Source organism: Megalops cyprinoides, chromosome 15 (assembly GCF_013368585.1).
Source record: "Megalops cyprinoides isolate fMegCyp1 chromosome 15, fMegCyp1.pri, whole genome shotgun sequence".
NCBI classification, from domain to species: domain Eukaryota; kingdom Metazoa; phylum Chordata; class Actinopteri; order Elopiformes; family Megalopidae; genus Megalops; species Megalops cyprinoides.
In genome coordinates this window covers 24,974,430-24,993,745 of record NC_050597.1, presented here as the reverse complement: position 1 = coordinate 24,993,745, position 19,316 = coordinate 24,974,430, and the positions used below count along the sequence as shown (strand labels likewise).

The 19,316-nt window shown below is 47.7% G+C and overlaps 1 protein-coding gene across 2 annotated transcripts; it reads right to left on the bottom strand.

The window, feature by feature from the left end:
• Positions 1–1,306: 1,306 nt before the first annotated feature.
• nfkb2 (nuclear factor of kappa light polypeptide gene enhancer in B-cells 2 (p49/p100)) lies at positions 1,307–17,486 on the bottom strand. Of its 2 annotated transcripts, XM_036546647.1 has the most exons (24): positions 17,244–17,486; positions 15,471–15,547; positions 10,993–11,032; positions 10,701–10,773; positions 10,309–10,349; positions 9,764–9,862; positions 9,248–9,399; positions 8,904–9,016; positions 8,268–8,426; positions 7,610–7,714; positions 7,405–7,490; positions 7,113–7,251; positions 6,654–6,788; positions 6,025–6,204; positions 5,617–5,758; positions 5,134–5,248; positions 4,600–4,807; positions 4,325–4,494; positions 3,940–4,042; positions 3,452–3,651; positions 3,124–3,202; positions 2,785–2,948; positions 2,195–2,306; positions 1,307–1,992 (listed from the first exon to the last, which is right to left on the bottom strand). In XM_036546647.1, exons 2-24 carry the CDS (start codon positions 15,485–15,487, stop codon positions 1,904–1,906), a joined length of 2,721 nt encoding a protein of 906 aa, XP_036402540.1. In that variant the 5' UTR covers positions 15,488–15,547; positions 17,244–17,486; the 3' UTR covers positions 1,307–1,903. The 2 variants fall into 2 exon arrangements, with proteins under 2 accessions (XP_036402540.1, XP_036402541.1); XM_036546648.1 differs by lacking the exons at positions 15,471–15,547; positions 17,244–17,486 and adding an exon at positions 11,365–11,421.
• Positions 17,487–19,316: the final 1,830 nt, after the last annotated feature.

Sequence of the window (19,316 nt, the reverse complement as noted above, 5' to 3'; positions counted from 1 at the left end):
AAATCTCCTGGCTAGCTGCCATGAACTGTGTATCATCAGTTTTGTTATGATCAATATTCGTAATATTCTGACTGTGACTATAATTAAGATTATATTATATATGCTCCTCTGCGTGGTACTCTTCCTGTATTTATGGGGTCGGTCTCTGTTGTTGTGAGCGGCTCTCTGATGCAGTAGTAGGCAACAGGTCAGAGGAGGGCTGCTGCTCTCCCCAGTGTGGGAGGAGTTTGCAGTGTGACCCCACCCTCTATGTGTTATTCCAGAAGGGGAAGTTTTGTGAGTTCTGTAAAAGCTCAGTGCAAATGGAATTGTGACCAAATAGGGCATGTTCCTATAGTGTGAGTAAGAGGGGGACATTAGTCACAAGATTTCAGGACACATCTTATCTACACTCTTCATCTTAAAAATGCAGAATATTCCCATTGGCTCCTCTATGAGTGGTCGTGCACTGAAATGGACAAGACATCCCGTGCAAGTATCATGGGAATGAAGTACATTCTGAAGGTGTTTCTCTTGTCCCTCGCTGCGGCCAGATGTGACCTCACAAAGCAGCTGGGTGACATCATTGGTTGGCGTGGTAACTGACTGACTGCTATCCCCTAATGCAGGGAATCTCTGACAGAGACAAAGGGCAATTAAAAGGTTAACCCACTGCATCAGCACCTCCAGATGTAAATACTGCAGAAGTTACCATGCTGTCCTTCCTTTTGCAAGATGTCTAGCATGTATGCCACAAGATTTTTCATCAAAAAATCATCTTTTGTTGATTATAAATCAGAATTTTAAAGAGTTGTTTTTAAAAACTGTTTTATATACAGGTACCTCGTGAGACACTCATCCCATTCAGAGCTGTAGAATTCTGTTACATCTCAGTGTTCTTAGATTATTATAAATGTGACTTCTCTGAAATGTTTCTACTTGGAATGTTCGACTCAGCTTAGCTGTACACTTGTGGGCAGCCTGTAAAATTTCGACTGTCAGAAAACACTGTTTGTATATGAGATATTTTGGGGGAGGGGAGGGGTGGGGGATGTAGAAAAATTAAAAGTGTTTTAAAAAAAAGAGCCCTTGAATGGTTGTCCCTCGCATGTACACAGTCAACAGATAAAGTAAATCTCCTGAATTACAACTGAAATAATTATATATAATTTGTTATAAAACTATACATATTTAGGTCATCACAGAGTCATTATTCTGCTGCGCCATTACTCTTTGTCCAACTGTGTGAAATGCTCCGTGGAGGAGACAAGGTGTTTAGGGAAAAACTCGAGAAGACCTGCATTCTATTTCTGAACAAGCCACTTTATTGAAAACTGAAAATATCTCTACAGTGCTGTCCACTCTCTGAATCAGTAACAGTCACACAAACTGTCTGCGGACAATTTAACAAGCTGTAAACTTATAGCCAAAAAAGGGAACACAAGAATACACAGTATTAGTAATATAGCAAGTAAAACTGATGTAGGCCTAAAATGTGCTTGCTATTAGTCCTTGTCCTCAGCAGGCAGCAGAATGAAGCTTGAAAAAGATTTTGGGGAGGTCCAAAGTTGCCTCTGCTTCATATGACACTTCCCCAGTACCCTGGGGACACTGTCCCCGCCCTGAACCTCAGCGGATACAAGCAGCGGATCTAGGTCTCCAAGCGTGACGTAGACACGGCCATCAGCTTTTCCTGGTTGCAATGAGACAGTTTGACCGCCACGGTGCCGCCACGTCGATACAAGGTGCTCCTTGCTGCCTTCGGCACGACAAATTGATGAAACCTCTCTGGAGTCAGCAGTCCATCTATTCTCAGTATGATGGACTCAGTGGACTCCGGGACCAGCTCTTGGGCTGACCGTAGGACGGAGCTCGTCTAATCCGGCGGCCGATTCTCTCCGCTGAGGCGCGCGGGTCACGTCGGTCAGTGGTTGGCTAACATGGGCTGCTCCATCTCCTCTTCAACCAACCCCTCCGTCCCCTGGCTGCCGAAACCGCTGTCCACCGTCGGATCTGATCGGAACAGAGCAGGCGCGTGTGTTACAACCGAGACGGGGAGGAAGGAGTCGCTTCAATCTTTCAGCTGAAACCTGACCTAGTCGTGAAACTGAACGTTGGCCCTGTATTGTCCTCTGCTGTGATGCAGCGATGGAAGTGAAAGTGTGTGAGCGTTTGATTGTGCCGTCTCTCTGCAGTAGAGTGTGTTGGACTGTACCTGTGCTCTGGGGCTTGTCTCTCAGCTCTGTCTGTTTCAGGAGCCTCACGCCCTCGTTCAGACCCAGCGACTGCAGGGCCTCCACCAGCCCCTCCATCTGACCGCCGCCCAGCTGCAGCAACGCAAAGAGGCATTCATTCAACACACGGTGCACATTCACACTCACGCACGCACACATACACACAAAAGCACACATACAGGTACACTCACTCACACACACATAAAGTACACACTCATACATGCACACATACAGGTACACTCACTCACACACACATAAAGTACACACTCATACATGCACATATACAGGTACACTCACTCACACACACATAAAGTACACACTTATACATGCACATACACCCATATAGAGGCACAAAAGCACACATACAGGTGCACTCACTCACACAAAAAGTACACACTCATACACACACATACAAACACACATACAGACACAAAAGCACACATGCAGGTACGCTCGCTTGCACACATACGGATAGACTCACAGAGGTGCATACACACACACACACACACACACACACACACACAAGACAAGGCGATGGGAGAAGAGAGCAGTGGGACAATGGGGTGCTCACCTGGTAATTCTCCAGCAGCTTTTGGCAGGGGGACGAACTCTGCTGGAACAGGGGCGCTAGCGTTAGCATGCCCAGCTTCTCTGCTAGCTGCCTCAGGGGCACATCGCTCTGGCTGATGATCCCACAGAGCTTACTGAGGGTCTCGCTGGTCATCTGGTTCTTTCCTGGAGGGGCAGGGAGTCAAGGGTTAAACCAATACAAATACAAAACCTACAAGCCACCCAAACTCACCAAAACGAAACTCTCCAAATAGGGAGCGAAACTTATTTGGGTTGAAAATAAAATCTTTTCAGGGAAAACGAATGGGACAGGCATTAGTCATAGACAGCCTTACTGTACCTTCTTCCTGCTTCAGGAAGGTCTTGGCTGTGTCTCTGCTGGGCCTGGGGTCCTGTCTGCAGTCCAGGAGATCCCTCACCTGCCACAAGGGGGCGCATGTTACTGCTGGTCTCACTGACTCGCGCATCTTCTGTCCGCCCATGTACATATGTGCACTAAAACGTGCACGCTTGCACAAGCGTGCACACACCCACACACGCATTTTCATGCACACAAGTGTGCAGATAAGGCACACTTAACATGCCCACACACGGACACACTCTCTCTCTCTCCCTTTCTGTTCTTTGCGCACCCACAGTTTGGCAGAGGACTGCTGACTGCCTCTCACCTTTTGGCACTTGGCCAGGTCGAAGGGGGTGTGTCCTCCGGCCGGCCTCTTGCGGGGGTTGGACGGCGGGCACCGCGGCGTCTGCGGTTTGCTGTCCGTGTCTTCCCGGGCTGGCTTGGCTTCCTCCTTCTCGTCCTCCTCATCGGAAGAGGAGGAGCTGAAGAAGAGCGGCTCGTCGTTCTCCAGGTGCTTCTTGGCGCCTGACGGGGAAGGATGTGCTGAGTCAGCTGAATTTACACTAAAGCCAATGCTGCAACGTTAGCACAGCTCCCCTCAATACAAGTTCATTAAAAAAAGACTGAAAATTGTGTATGCAGTATGCTAATGTGTGACCTTGCTGGCCTTTATAAAGGGAGAGGTTGCTGGGGTAGAATCAATGTGCTGGTTTTAATGTGATGGCTCTAATGGCTTCCGTTTCATTATTGCTGAATCGCAGCCTGTGGGGGTGGCGGAGGAGGGCAGGTACGCGCAGGTGTGCGGCACCTCACCTGCAGCGATGAGCATGGAGCAGAGCGTGGGCGAGCCCTGACTGGCAGCCAGGTGGAGCGGGGTGTTTCCCCCGAACGTGCACGCGTTCACATCTGCCTTCAGCTGCGGGGAGGAGAGGAAGAAGAGAGGGCGGGAGTCAGACGCAGGCAGGCTGGTGAGGACATCAAAGCCACGGTATTTGGGCTGAACATGCACATTTTTATCTGAATGCCTTTACACTGCAGATTTGGTGGCTGGGAGTGGAGAAAGGACAGGGGGAGGGGAGGGGAAGGGGAGGGGCAGGAATGGGTGACATGGGTGGGGGGGGGGGGGGGGGGGGGTTGTGCAGCGCTCCCTGAGGCAGACGGACCAGGGGAACGGCCGACAGACGGGGGGGGCGGGTACCTCTGTGATGAGCAGGCAGGCCACTTTGAAGAGGTTCTCCCTGACGGCCAGGTGCAGCGGCGTGCTGCCGCTCTTCAGCTCCGCGGCGTTGACCTCGGCGCCGGCCTCCACGAGGGCGCGCAGAATGCGCTCCGCCCCTTTCCTGACGGCCAGGTGGACCGGGTAGAGACCTGGGAGGGGAGGGGAGGGGAGGGAGGCGTGAGAGCTGCGCTTCTCGGCGCTACACCCCCGCGCTGCGCGCTTTCAGAGGAGGTGCGGGTCTGCACCCTACGCACCGTTGTAGTCGGCCGCGTTGAGCAGGTGGGCGTGGCGCTCCTCCAGGTGCGACAGCAGGACGTGAAGCATGGCCTCGTCACCCAGCGCCGCCGCCAGGTGCACCACCGAGCGCCCGTCCCGGTCCAACAGCGTGGGGTCCGCCCCCGCCTTCAGCAGGAAGTCCACCACCGTGTGCTGCTTGGTTATCACCGCCAGGTGCAGGGGTGTCTGGGAGAATAAAATGAGTTGATTCGCTGGTTGTACCAACAACTATCTCTATCATTGCTGATAGAATATTATATTATAAAATAATAGATAAATAATACATAAATGCAAAATGCAAATTAACGCATAACACTGATAAGCTTGCATTTATTTTTTATCCTTTGTTCAGTGATTATTGTATTATTCACTGGTACAGACATAAATTTCAAAACATTACATAAGAGTATTGCATGTAATTGCATTTGTGACACTTGATAGCCTGATGTGACCCAGGCAAAAGCTGAAACAAGGTGTCCAGAGATGGCTCCTGGGCGGAGCGGTGCGTTTACCTGGCTCAGGTGGTTGCGGATGTTGAGGATCTTCTGCTGGGGGAGGCTGATGATGGCGTGAACCAGCTGCTGCACCACCGCTGGCTGCTGGTGGATGATGGCCACGTGGAGAGGCCTGGGGATGACACGGGCACAGGTAAGACGGGCGCGGACACAGCTGAAACAGGCCGCGACACGGGTGACACAGGCGGGTTTTTAAGTGAGGCAGGCATGCAAACAGATTAGAAAGACACACAGTTGATATGTGAAGCTCAAAATGAGCCGCCACACGCCTACACGAATGAAACAGGCAGGCGTGCAATTAAGACAGACAAGTACATGCCTGGAACGCACAGGTACACAAATGTGATAGACGGGGCACACAGGTTCAACAGATCCCATACAAGTGAGGCAAAACGGTACGACAGAGGTGAGGCGGGTGGTTACAGACGGGGGGGGGGGGGGGGGGGGATGGGGGGATAAGAGCACGGCGCGGCCGCTCACGTGTCTCCGTTCTCGTCCTGCACGCCGCACAGGTGCCTCTGGACGGCGAGGAGGACGCGCACGTCCCCCGTGCTGCAGTAGTCCAGGAGCGCGCCAGCAGTCTGTCTGGCCATCTGTGTGGCCCGGCCCTGCAGCACTGATGCTGGAGACGGGGGAGAGAGAGAGAGCGAACAGAGGCCACCGGTCAGACCAACACTGCACTCAGGTCAGTGAGAGCAGGGGGCTTCCTGACCCCGGTCCATTCGCACTGTGCAACAGTTCGTCGCGCTGCAGATCTGAGGTCAGCCATCAGTGCGGGGGAGACTGCTCTACCAGTCAGAAGAGGAGCTCTGTGGCGATAGCCCGTACGGCCTTCCATCAGGAGGTTGAGGCCAGCCTCTGCCCTGAGCGTTACGGCAGCCAGCTTACCCATCTGAAGCAGCTGCTGCTGTAGGGGTCCCCTCAGGGGCGCTCTGTTGGTCTGCTGCTGATTCGTGGTGTTTTCCTGGGGCTGTGGCGAGTCGGACATCTGAGCTCCGCCTCCCCCGTAACCCCCATACCCCCCGTGGAAGTTCCCCCCGTCCATCTGCGGGCTGTACTGCACCCCGCCTAGGGAAAAGAGGCAGGGACCGCAGACCGTCAGCCAGATTCCCACACATCTTCATCGCCTCCTCATCCTCACTGCTGTATCTCACAGGCACACATGACTCACACCTGCTCAGTTAGCGCTGGCCTTTCTCAGCGGTCTGTATATCGGATGGTAGATCCAATTCAACGGTCTGACGTATTTTTCCATTGATTTTTATTATTATTGCGCTGTGGCTGTTTTCAGGATAATGCTGATTGTTACTGCGTTATGTACTCACATGTTCAGCTGGTGTCATTATCTGTATGTGACATTATTCATGTGTATTAGATGCACTTTTGCACCTTTGCTTTGTAAGACACTCCGCATAAGAGCATCTGCCAAGTGCCTAAATAAGTGTGTATTAATTTGCCTTTGTCACCTCTTTACTCAGCGCATCCAGTCAGGGTGACACATGAACACATTCTCTCACCTCCTCCTGTGCCCCCGGCTCCTCCGTAGCCTCCCTGGCCTCTCCCTGGCCCTCCGGCGCCCCCTAGTGGACCACGCCAGCTGTCATAGGAGTGAGGAAGGGGCTTCTGCCTCTTGCGTTGAACCTCCTCCTTATCTGAGAGACCACATCACCCAGAGGAACAGTGTTACTGTTAAATGTGGTCTCGCATGTGGGCACACACACATACACTTCACCACACCGCTGCAGCAAGAAATCTTTTCATCATGACAGCATTTTCTGCCTGATCTCGTCAACCTTATACCGCACCTGCAGTAAATATTTACTCATTCCCAATGGCAACCCGGTGATTTCACTCAAGTAACTTGTGAGCTAACTGAACATTCAGCAACAGGTGACATAATGAGAAAACACAATGTCAGCTATCATGTTTCCAAAAAAGGTGAGCGCCCCCCTCCGCCCCCCCTTTTTGCGACTCACCCTGGACCTGGGGCACGTAGGTGAACTGCTTTGGCTCGCTGCAGTCGCCCCCCTTTTTCCTCTTCAGCTGCAGGAACACGGTGACGGGGCGGTCGATCTCTGTCCTGTGGTACTTGGGAGTCTTAAACACGATGGCATACTGCGAGAGGGAGGAGCAAAGACAGTGATGTCATAAAGGAGGGACGGAACTCATCTGCATAATTCGCTGCGGACTTCCTTCACTCAGTCCGCACGCTGTAGTACTGTGTGGCCTCCTGTGAGCACGGGCTGCTCGCTCCCACAGTGAACTGACCTGCTTATGGACGTCGGTGGGAGAGAAGTCGCCGTAGGCCTCCCAGCCCCCCTCGTCCTCCTCGTAGAAACGAATGTCGATGTCATCTGGGGTGGAGAGAGGGGAAAGAATGCGCTTAGACTTCCAGCTCTCATTGGCTCAAGGGGGAAAGCCAGCGGCGGCCAATAGCAGCTGAGCTCCGCACCGCTCCCCCGTGAGAGCTCACCCTTCTGCACTTTGTCACAGAGTAGGAAAATCTCGTCTCCTCCCAGCACAGAGCCGCAGGTCTTGTCCATGCGCGAGATCTTCAAGTTGGAGGCGTTGGGTGACTCTGTGGAGAGAAAACCACAGTCATGATCCTCTCTACCTATACCAAACTGTCTGTGTCACACACTACTCTCCCTGAGGCACAAGGCAGCAAAAAAAACTGTCTAAAATGTGAAAAGGGTCATCTGTTCAAGATTCAAGATTCAAGATTCTTTATTGCCATGTGTAACAAGTACAATGGAATGCTTACTCCCCACTCACTCCCACAGTAACACTCCTAAGCATAAATTCTGAACTTCTAAACATAAATTCTAAACATAAATTCTAAATTCTAAAAATGTAGTGAAGTGACCATTCTAAATTCTAAAAATGTAGTAAAGTGACCAAGTGCAGTACAGCGATAATAATAGCGTAATAATTATTAACAATAAGATGGTGATGGCAAAGAAATGTGATATTGAGTAACAATGTAATGAAAAGGTAAACTGATAAATGATAATGATAAAGTGACCAGTGCACTGCTAGGAGGCCTTCCATAAAACCGCTCATCCAGCAGTACCCTGTATCTGTTTCAGTAGAGACCCAGGAGAGAGAACACTGTGAGGGGGTATACTCACTGCTGTCGTAGATGGGGTTGGAGATGGCCGGCTTCAGGGCCCGGGTGAACCCGCCGTCGCCGTCCTGAAGGTAGGCCGTGAACTTCAACCTCACCACGTTCAGGTCCATGTTCTTGCCGAGCTCCTTGGCTTCGTTCTGGAGGGCCTGCTCTTCCGTTTCTGCGAGACGGAAGGGCGGTACGTACGAAGCTGAGTCCTGAGCTCACTGCCTCCCTCCACCCGTTTCCCACTGTCACATCAACACTTCTCAGCTAACGTCAGACACACGGAGTCTTAAGTGGAATATTTATGATTTTAGATACGTATTTTAAAATTGGTGGCTGCAAAATACAGTTGGTTCTAGTGTTCTAAGAGAAATTTCCAAGAATCCTCAGTAAAAGTACCAGTCTCTCCCACCCTGCAGATAATTACCTTATATAGCAGCTTATCTCCACTCACTGTGACTCATCTCCCAGACGTCAGTAATATCGCATGACCTCAGCAGTGGCCATATGGCACATTACATTATGTAAAGTCAGAGTCCCTCCTCAGGTCTAGCTAATACTGTGTGCAGCTCCTAAGATGCCTTGTCGGATGAAGCCAGCGAGGGAAGTGAGAGAGCAGGCAGCGCTCCATGGTCACATGATGGGGTCTCACCTGTGAAATGGTAGTTGGAGTCCCTCATTCTCTTCCTCTCCTCTTTCAGCCTCCTGGTCAGCACCTTCACCACTCCTCTCTTAGTCACATGGAGGATGCCCAGGTTGTTGAACCTTCTCAGGGACAGAGGAAGGAGGAGAGGAGAGAGAAGGGAAGAGAGGGAAATGTCAGGGAGCCTGTGTCAATCCACAGCAAATGTGCAAACATAATCACAGGGACAGATGTGTGTGGACAGTACTCAGACTGTGGCAGTCAGTACTCAGATTGTGGTGGTCAGTACTCAGAGTTTGGTGGTCAGTACTCAGAGTTTGGCGGTCTGTAGTTAGAGCACGGTCAGTACTCACTGTGCTGTGAGGTCATTGGGGCCTACGTCCACGCTGCACGTCCCGTTCTCGTTGCACTGTTTGCCCACCAGGCTGTGGGCGTGGACGCGTGGGGGGTCAGTGTGTGTCACCAGCTGCACCTCCACCCTGGCGCGGCCCACATAGTTAGACACCTGGAGAGAAACGGGGACAGAGAGCGAATTCACTTTTGTGTATAACGAGCTCTCACCGACATGCCATAGAGCTGGGTCTTCTGGCCCAGTGGGCTGAACACTGAAGATGTTTGGTACTGAGGATGCTGGTTGGCATCCCAGCATGCACTGCTCCCTTTCAGTAACCGTACTTTGAGAGACTAACAGCAGTAATACTGAGACAGCAAGACATCACAGTGGCACAGCTGCAGCGGTCCACTACAGGAGATGGTATCATCCCCCTAAAACTGTAATAAGAGCCTGAGTGTATTTCTCTTAGCTGTGGACCCTGGTCTTCAGTTCTCTCATCGTGCTGTACGGACGGCGGGTTGGAGTGGCAGCTCACCTTCACTGTGGGGTAGGTCTTCTTGTTCTTCTCACTGGAGGCCCCCGGCAGGCCCCCATGGGAGGGGCCCTCGCACTCATACCGGAACCGAAAGCCTCTCTGCATAAATGGACACAAGACGTCAGCTGAGCAGCCCGTGACTTCCCACATAATCCCCCCCAAAACACGAAGCCAGTACGCAACTTTCCAGCCTGGAGTTTCCCAGTTTGGATGCTGGCATTCATGAGCAGCCTGGGTTCGGTGGGTGGAGCGGGAGGCAGGATGTTATTTTTAATAATATTGACTTGACGAGCCTTGACGTTTAGCATTTTTTAGTCTTATTCACTAAGCCTACTTTGAACAGTCAATGAAAATAGAATCGCTCAACTACTAAGCCTCAATACTGATCCAGTTGACAGGTACGGGTTCAGTGTAGACAGTCACATGACCAAAGTCTATTCATTACATGACACTACAGGCCTGTTGCAGGGAGCAAAGAATGATGGGAGATCCCTCTCACAGGGCACTGAGTTCTGCAGAAGATGGCTATGAGGCTATGAGCTCACCTGCTTTGGCTCCTCGATGATCTGTAGATATGGACCATTTGCTGCAAAAGAGGATGAGGGGAGGGTCAGTACTGCTGGAGTCCAGGATCCATAAGGGCTATCACTGTCTGAGTTGCCAAAATCGAAAACAACCTACTTCTATATCAGTACAATTCAAGCAAGTGTCCATCCAAACGGTGGTAGCCTCTGTACACATATCCATCATATACAGTAACACCCTGTTTCAAGGATTTTTACAGTCTTATTTTTTTTAAATATGTCAACATGTCAAAAGCTCCCAGGGAGAAGTGCATCTCCTAAGCAAATAAATCAGTAGTAATCATTATCTTCATTATCATCATACCCATACTCATCGTCATATGCACATGTACACCTGAGAGCAGGTCTCTTACCGATCTCTGGTAGGTAGGGCTCACTCTTCACACTTGGAGGGGTCATGAGCTCATACGAAAGGCCCATCATGTACTGTGGAATGCAAACAGGCAAAAGAACATGGTCAGTGCCACACTCCAAGTGTGAGTCAGAACAGCACACTCATCAACCACATAAGGCAAACCATTATGTCACAACATACACCGTTCAAAAAGAACTGCTTCAACAACTATTGTACCAGTACGCACTTTAATTTCATATACTTTTTTTTTACTTAAAAGTAGAATAAAAAGACTTGATTTTCCTACTTACATCATTTTCAATCATGTTCATGTAATGGGGATCTTCCATCCTGAGACAAACAAGGGGAAATATACCAGTTACAACAAGTATTAGAGCCCTCAATCAGAAACAAGGCCAACCCAAGACCTGGCCCCTGCAGCTAAGATTACCCCAAAACAAGACTGGTGTCTTCCACTCAGAGCCAAGCACACACCAAGACCTGACTATCAGATACAAAAACTAACACAAACCAATTTTTCATCTGTCACAGCAATCTGTCTCAGAAACGTCCTGAGCTCGCTGTTTCAGTCACCGTACGCAGTCAGGGCAACTGGAGAAATACCCTGGTTCACATTTTCCCTTTCCTAAGACACACAGCTCTTGATTATGGCATCAACTTACCTTGTAGATTAATTAATTACCATCCCGTTTAATCGTTGGTCATGTATCCAGAACAAATCTCGAGAAATGAAATAAGGCTTTTTTTTTTTTAAAAAATACACGCTTTCAGTTTTACAGGCAAGTTTCCGTTCCCGCAAGCTGTGTTTTGCTTTCACTAAGCAGACAGAGGCTGTGATCACTGTTCTCTCTCTCTCTCGCTCTCTTTGTTACTCTAGCATAGTTGCTTCCAGGAAGCAGAGCAAAAAAAAGCCATAAAGGAAAGCCCCGAGAATACCAGCTCGGAGCGGCGTCACAGACACGCGCACGCGCACACATGGCCTTCCGAGCTCTCGTCTCGGCTCACTGCAGCCCCCTGCAGGCCAACATGGGTCTCACAACCACAACCTCGGCTGCTCACCTCATCCAGGCCACAGAAAAAGCACACGTTCAGAGCTTTCTCAGCGTTAAGTAGGTCATCTCAGATTTATGTGGTGTTCCTCGTACCTGCCCTGTTGCAGCTGAAGTGACTTCCTTGCACTTTTCATGACATTTTTGGCTTTGCCTGTGACATTGCCTATGTCCCTGAATGTGCTGTGTCCCTGAACGTACTCACTAAATCTAATGTGGATAACAGAATTATATCCTATACTGTGTTTTCATGGAGAATTATAATCATTATTATTATACTTCTTTCTTTTTTTTTTAACAAATGCTGCCCTCCGGTAACTGACACTGTCCAGGACGCACACCCGCACCCCTCATTCTGAGTGGAGTATCTGCCGTGAGTCACTGGTGAAATACCACTGTTGTATTTGCACCATCCTTTTCTCACTGTTTCATAGCTGTGGGGGACATCCCAGCTACCAACGCGACGGCTACCTGCGACAGCCTTCACATGTCTGCTCCAGATGCACAACCAGAATGGGGATCTGTGCATCAGCTTACTTCGTTAGGTCGTGCTTCGTTATTTACATTAGCTGAAGATCAACAGCCAGCTTACAAGTCATCTTTACAGAGCCTCTGCATCAGCTTACACAGGTCACATTTAACGTACAACCTGAAGATCCGCTATGACAGCAGCTTACCTAGGTTAGGCTTTTCGCTACTCTAGTTATTGTGGTACAGTTTTCTGGTAGATAACGCTAGTGACTGTCACCCTCATCTCAGGACCACAGGCCCATTCAAATCGTTGCATCTGCCCACTCCTTTCCAGGTTAGGGGTGCCCAAATTCAGGGGTTTTTTCACGAGGGGGGCTAGTTTTCATCAGAATGTGATTTCAGTCATGTCTCAGGTATTTAGTGACGCACTTGCCAGCCAGAATGACTTAATGTTTACTTTTTGTAAAAGAGGACCCTTCTCTGGTTATTACGTGCTAGTCTGGGCTATGTACGAGGCTCTCCGCGTGGGCTTCATTCTACAGCAGGGTATTCAGAGGTACTCAGAACGTACCAAACAAGTACAGACTCCTTCACTGTACTACAATCCTACGGTAAATAATAGGCGGGGCAAAAATGGTAAAATAACATTTCCCTTTGTTTTAACATTGATTATCAATATACCTTGCATTGGTAAATTGTCACATCTGAGCACATTTGTGAGATGTGCATTTCAAATTCTTTACTTAATAATTAAAAAATATTCATATATTCCAATTGCTATTGGCACGGTTTCATCACTATTTTAAACGAGCTGATTTCACATCCTCGGCTGCCGGGAAGACGGGGTGTGGTATCTGTTCACAGGTCACACGAGGGACAGACAGACGGGTGTTTCACGGCCGCCGGCTCACGAGTTTTTGGAAGGTTTTTGGATTGCCGCAGTATCTGCCCTCCGGTTTCGGGGGCCAGCAGCTGACTCGAGCCAAAACTTACACGGGAAGAGAAGGGATTCTCCCTCTCCACTGTAAGTGAAAGGACAGCAGGATGACCCTGGTCTCGGCCCGTGCATATTCACTGTAGCATCGCGCTATAGAGGCAAGAGATGGGAGATTGGCTAGACAGCCCCTTCTGAACAGGGGGAGCATCATCACATGTCCCAGCAGGCTGCTGCCTTGGTTACAGAGAGCAGTTCGCCACCCAAGTTCATCCGCTTGTTCCTTTCACCATCAAACACAGTGTAAGCCTGGCCTGGCTTTATTTTGCTGCGGCCAGTCCGATGTGGCGGCCTATGTAGGGACGATGGCCTCTTCTGCTCACAAAAACGGCAGGGGAAAAGAGTGAAACCCTGCAAGTCAAATCCAACTGTCATTTCCATGTCAAAAACTTGTCATCAAGTGACATGGAACTGAGAAACCTTGGTGATCCTAATTGTTTAAATGTTGCTAGTGAGTGTGTTTATTCTTTAGTCTCCCGACAGACCACACAATGCTGGTGATTAACACTAAATGCCAGCTCCACAGAGGACATGAGGTCTAACTTCTCTACAGCATGCAGGTTAGAGCAGTGTCCACTGCTCACCGTCGCCACAGCAAAAGGTGTCACTGAAAACACCCTCCTTGCTGAATTCACGTGGGGATCACCCTGTCCAATGTGGGAATTTTCAGCATGGGCCAAACACTGGAAATGTTTTTTCTTTTTCTCTCAGAACACTCCTCCCCACACTGCAGCCGGTAGAGGTTCAGACAGAGGGAGTGCAGTTTGGGGAGAGAGCCCCCTCTCTGAGGTACTTTAAGAGTAATGGGACATCTTGTGCTCGTAAAGGTCACCTTTGTAGACACTGTGTGTGTACCTCATAACAGTTTAAGTATTAGGCCAGCACTAATCTCAGAGCTGCCACTTAGACCCAATGCAGCTAATATACAGCTTGCCTTTAATTCATTGTCAAATATGTATTGGAGTTTTTTTATTATTATTATTTGTATGCTTGTATGCTATAGCAACAGTGTGATTTCCTACATCAGACATAATGATGTCAAGGATTGGAACCAGAACCGAGAGTCAACCCATGCTTTTGTTAACCCTTCCATTACCGCGAAGTGTAGAAGCAGTTCCGGGCGATAAACATCTCGTTCGTTTTTCAGTTTCTGAAAGTTAGATAAACAGTGACTAAGACCTGAAGATCTCCCGATTTTGAGTGGGATGTGAAATGAACGGCACGGTTTGCGTGTGACCTATATTGCCGGCAAATGAGCTCGGTGAGCAATTAGGTGCTCATCGGAAAACTGTTCTCACCGAGGGCGACAAGACTAGGCACCAGCAGGGGACTGGAGCTCCTGGGCAAAGAGGGATTTTCGAGCGGGATTTTTATAAACTCAATAAAACCAGTAACACCACGAGACCGTGACAGGAAAATTTCCAATAACATTGCGCTCACGAAGAAAAAAAAACCCCGAAACCCCACTTAACCCCGACAAGCTGCACCGTATGGTGCAGGGACACGAGCGAACTCCACAACGACGAAGCGGGCACTGCCGCTCTTCTAGTGAATTACACCGCAGTTACCTGACCGCGATTCATTTCCGAACGAACTCATCCTGCGATTGAAGGTCTTCATCGAACTACCATTTCCTGCCGTCAAGTCATTTCTGAAGCCAGTATACTGTTCAGAGAAACTCAGCTCCTCAGAAATGCAATAGGACGTTTCCTTTTCATTCCAGCTGCATTGTCCTTGTAGGCGGTCATAAAAGGCCATACTTAACGGACACTAAACACAACAGGCAAAAGCCTTACTGTTTGAAGACGGGCCACCACTTAGCGTGAAAACTCAAAGCAGCATCTTCTGAATGACTCAACAGAGTAGTCACATGCAAAAACTGCACCGCTCATGGACAGAAAGCGTCTCACTGACATGATGAAAATTCAATGAAAACGTTTACTACATTTAGTTTGCTATGGAAAACTTCAAAGAGGCTAATCTGAATACGTTTATCTCGTTGAAACGAGAGAGTTTAATTTGGAATAACATGTTTACGAAAACACGTCACGTTACAATTTACAGTAGGTTACCAGGACATGTCTTAATTAACATACATATGGTCGTATGAGTGAGTAACAGACGCTTCGGAAGTAAACACACTTTTGGCTCAAAGTATAAAGTATGAGTATTTTATACTAAGTTATACACATAGTATTGTGTATAAATTGACTGTTCTGCCAGTTTACTAACAGAAAATAATTAACGCACATACCTTAACGTTCCCGACATGGTCTCTGTCACACAATCATGCGTACGGAGTTCTTCCACACTGTGTTCTCCTGCGCTACCCTGGAAGCAATGAAGAATTCATTAGGTCATGATGACACTTCAACAGACACTCCCGGGAGTTTACGCAGGAAACAACTGGCTATTCCGGCCTCTGTGTGTACTGTCCAAAAGGTACGGCAAGGTAGGCCAAGCACATCAGCGGAATTTCCGCACCTGCCCTGGCTGACACACTGCAAAGCCCTCAGCGTGGCAAAGCCTCTACTGTGACAGCTTCCGGCTCTTATCCTAACAGCGTGGATCCCACTCTAGTCGGAGCGCAGTGGAAGGGGGACGCGCACAGTACCCGTTCCCTTGCCAATAACGAACCTACAATATCAGAGACTCGCTGGGCATACACACTGCATACGAGTTTTTCCACGGCTGACAGACAGGGATGAAGTCAGAGTCAGGTTTACTCATTTTACTTAGAAGTGTGTCTCTGGGGGGCCGGGAGGGGGGCGTTGCCAGGAATACTTGGTTCGGGGAGTTTACCCCAGTAAAGCACTCTGCATATTGCTACACAAATAAATATACAGTTTTCCACACACTGTTATTGTTATTATTGTTGCTGTTTTATTTGTTTAACAATTCCCCTTCTTTAGGGAAGCGTACATAGCTTATGCATACATATTAGATATAACATCCAGTTAAACATATGCATATTTACCAAAGCAATGCTGGTTTAGTAACTTATTCAAGCATACAACTTCCTAACTGGGAATAAATCCCGCATAGAAGTAATGGTAGATGCCATTACAACATACAATTCAGACTCCTATGACGGTATCTTCACTTTTTTCTTCACCGTGTTTAAATGTTTTTTTTCTTATTAATGCATCATATTCTACTTTCTACTTCAGTCACAGCATGAAAATGTACGCAAATTGCAAGTCAGAACTGTTTCTTTGAAATGGGGATTTGTAAGGGGGTTGGGTTCTTTGCCAGTAACACTCGGTTTTTTTCTCAGTTTTTTTCCCCCCATAAAGGAAACGGCACTCTGCATATTACTGCACAAGGATACATTGTTACACCTTTTTGTCATGATTATGATTATTGTTTATTTGGCAAACAAAGGGTAAGATCCAGGACAACTTCTACGGCTCGCGTTTTACAGATTATGCATTAATACATATGGATATTTGCTGATGCAATTAGGTTTCAGTAATGTGCCTTAGGCCACTAAAGGTTCCAGCTTCCCACCTAGGACCTGAACCTGCAAAGATGTAGCGGTATCTGCTACCAAAGCAATCCAGTGATGGTCCATTTACATTTATGTTTTGTTGCTCTCATTGCATACTTGGTACGTACCATTTAGTATACTGCATAGCCCCTAAGTGTGTGCTTCATTTGCACGCACACATAAAGAAGCAACGTCGGTTCTGCGCGATAAGTGAATTGCAAGCAAATAAAAAGAACCTGTCGCGTTTGGGTTCGGAATAACAATGAATTAAGTAAAGCTGGCTGGCTACATAAATTTGTATTACTGTCAACTTTAACCTGTCTGTTTTCACCGACAATGAACTCTTTTCAATTTGTCAACAAACGAATGCGTATAGAGTGCTCAGGGACTGCGTATCGACGTAAACCAGTACAGCCAGAATTTCTGGCAGAGGTAAGCAGCTGCATTCTTCGGGTAGTTTCGCAGAAGCAGCACATTTATGTTTAATGCTATCTGAACCTCTGAAGGACATGCATCGATAAGAACGTTACTTCTTACCTTGATGCGAAGCTGTCGATGGTGGCTAATTTAGAACGTGGCTATTACGAGCAGCACAAAATTTTGTCATCCACTTCTCCGAAAGCCGCTATATCACTGAATGTTTCCAAAGCAAAGACAAGATGGTCATTGACAAATCGAAATCGGGGTTTGTTCCATGAGAATTTCCCCTTCTATTCAGTACTTATCCTGATAAACACGATCAGTTCAGCCTAATGTGCCTATTGCACAATCCGCATAAGTACATTGGTGTACCAACTAACGGAAAGTCCCAACTTGCAGGGGGAATTCCGTAGGCAAGTGTCAAATATCTGAGCAGCGTATTGGCTGTCGAAGATGCGCAGTTTGCATCTGCATAAAAGATCCCGCCTTCTCATCGATTCACACCGGTAATTGTTGTTGTTACACAATATATGCTCATTTTGTTTCTTTAATATATTTTATGACGCTCTTAAAAAAATCTACAACACATTCTGGAGTACAGTGTTTTATATTTTTCAAACATACCATTTGATTAATTTCAAACGAACTTGAAATGAATGAAATTCCAGCAAAGAAAGACAGACAATTTAATAAAAATAATCACAGAATTAATAAATATTTGAACAAAACGCTTTTCATAACATTTAAACCATGCACGTATACATTAAATCAATCACTGCTACCGCAACAATACTATTTATTGTAAAAATGTTTTCAGGGTGCAAAGAAGGGAAGACACTCGCTTTGTGAAATTCCTAAGAGGGTACATACACAATTGCAGAAAGAGGTGTTTCTTGTACTTAATGTTTTGCTGTCTCTAAGAGATTGAGAAAGCACTGAATGAGAATGTTCTGAGGACAGGAAAGACATAATTCATATGGTCATGAGGGTAAAAGAGGAAACTACTGCATGACACTAGAAGGGAAGTTATCATGACTTCTGTCCCCAGATTCCTCTACTGGCATATGCATCATAGATTCACTGTTTATCTCAGCTAGTGACATGCCCCCCTACCACATGCACACGTACGCTGTGTATCGTATTAGTTGCCCTATAGGCTGTAATTGTACAAAACTAATAGTACTGTGTCCTCAAACAGACCTTGCTCTCAGCTGAGAACTGTCTCATTGTGGAACTGTACACATCCTGTCCCCGTACTGTCGCTATACTTGCTGTATGCACTTTTGTAAGTCGCTTTGGATAAAAGCATCTGCTAAATAAATAAATGTAAATGTACACTATGCCCCCCCCCCCCCCCTCCCCCCCTCCAACACACACACACACACACACACACACAGACAGACAGTCATTTCAGGCTCTCATTTACTGAAATACTGCAGTTTTTTTAAAAATTATTGACAGACACCTTTTTTTGTTAGTTACAGCAACTGCTGCACGGATAAGGTATTAGATATAATTCTTGAAAAACATATTACATGCTTAAATTTGTAAATACAGAGAGTGCGTACAGCAGAAAGATGGAGCAGAGGCCAGACTGACCAGCTTTGTGATCGGAGCACCCCCCGCTGCACAGAGAGATGCTCCCCTTGGTATCTGAGCTTCACATTCGGTAATACAGAGACCAACTGGAGGGGGACACCCTGCACTGGGACTCTGCTCAAAACAAATTTGGAAAATGTCTGACCCAGTGAGTCATCGAAGCTAAGCCAGGGCCTCCTGTTCCCCCACACAGCCTTGGGATCACGTTACAACATTAACATTGCAATATCATTCTAAGCTGTCCAGCCATGGAGTAAAGGAAAGTGCACTTTCACTAGAAGGGTGAGACACACTGAATTCTTTATTTCATAAAACATATGTTTATTTCAGTGTTTATTCAGTTTTTCAATTACCTGAGGAGGATGATATACAGTCCCTGTACAAGCAAGAAATTACACCACCATTATGTGGACGCAAGTTAGCAGACCTGTTTCTCTCTGTACCTTCCAGTGACTATATAAAATGATGACTGAGGAGTTAAATCGGCACCATCACAAAACATTGCAAAAAAAGCCACTGCAAAGCTTTGATTTAAACATCTCTTTACACATGCCTCCATCTCGTCACACATGGCTGATAAGCCATTAGTCA

Coding starts and splice junctions, on each gene's coding strand:
- nfkb2 (XM_036546647.1), bottom strand. Junction 4,808..5,133: donor TCCGCAACCACCTGAGCCAG/GTAAACGCACCG, acceptor TTATTCTCCCAG/ACACCCCTGCACCTGGCGGT. Junction 3,203..3,451: donor ACCTGGCCAAGTGCCAAAAG/GTGAGAGGCAGT, acceptor CCCTTGTGGCAG/GTGAGGGATCTCCTGGACTG.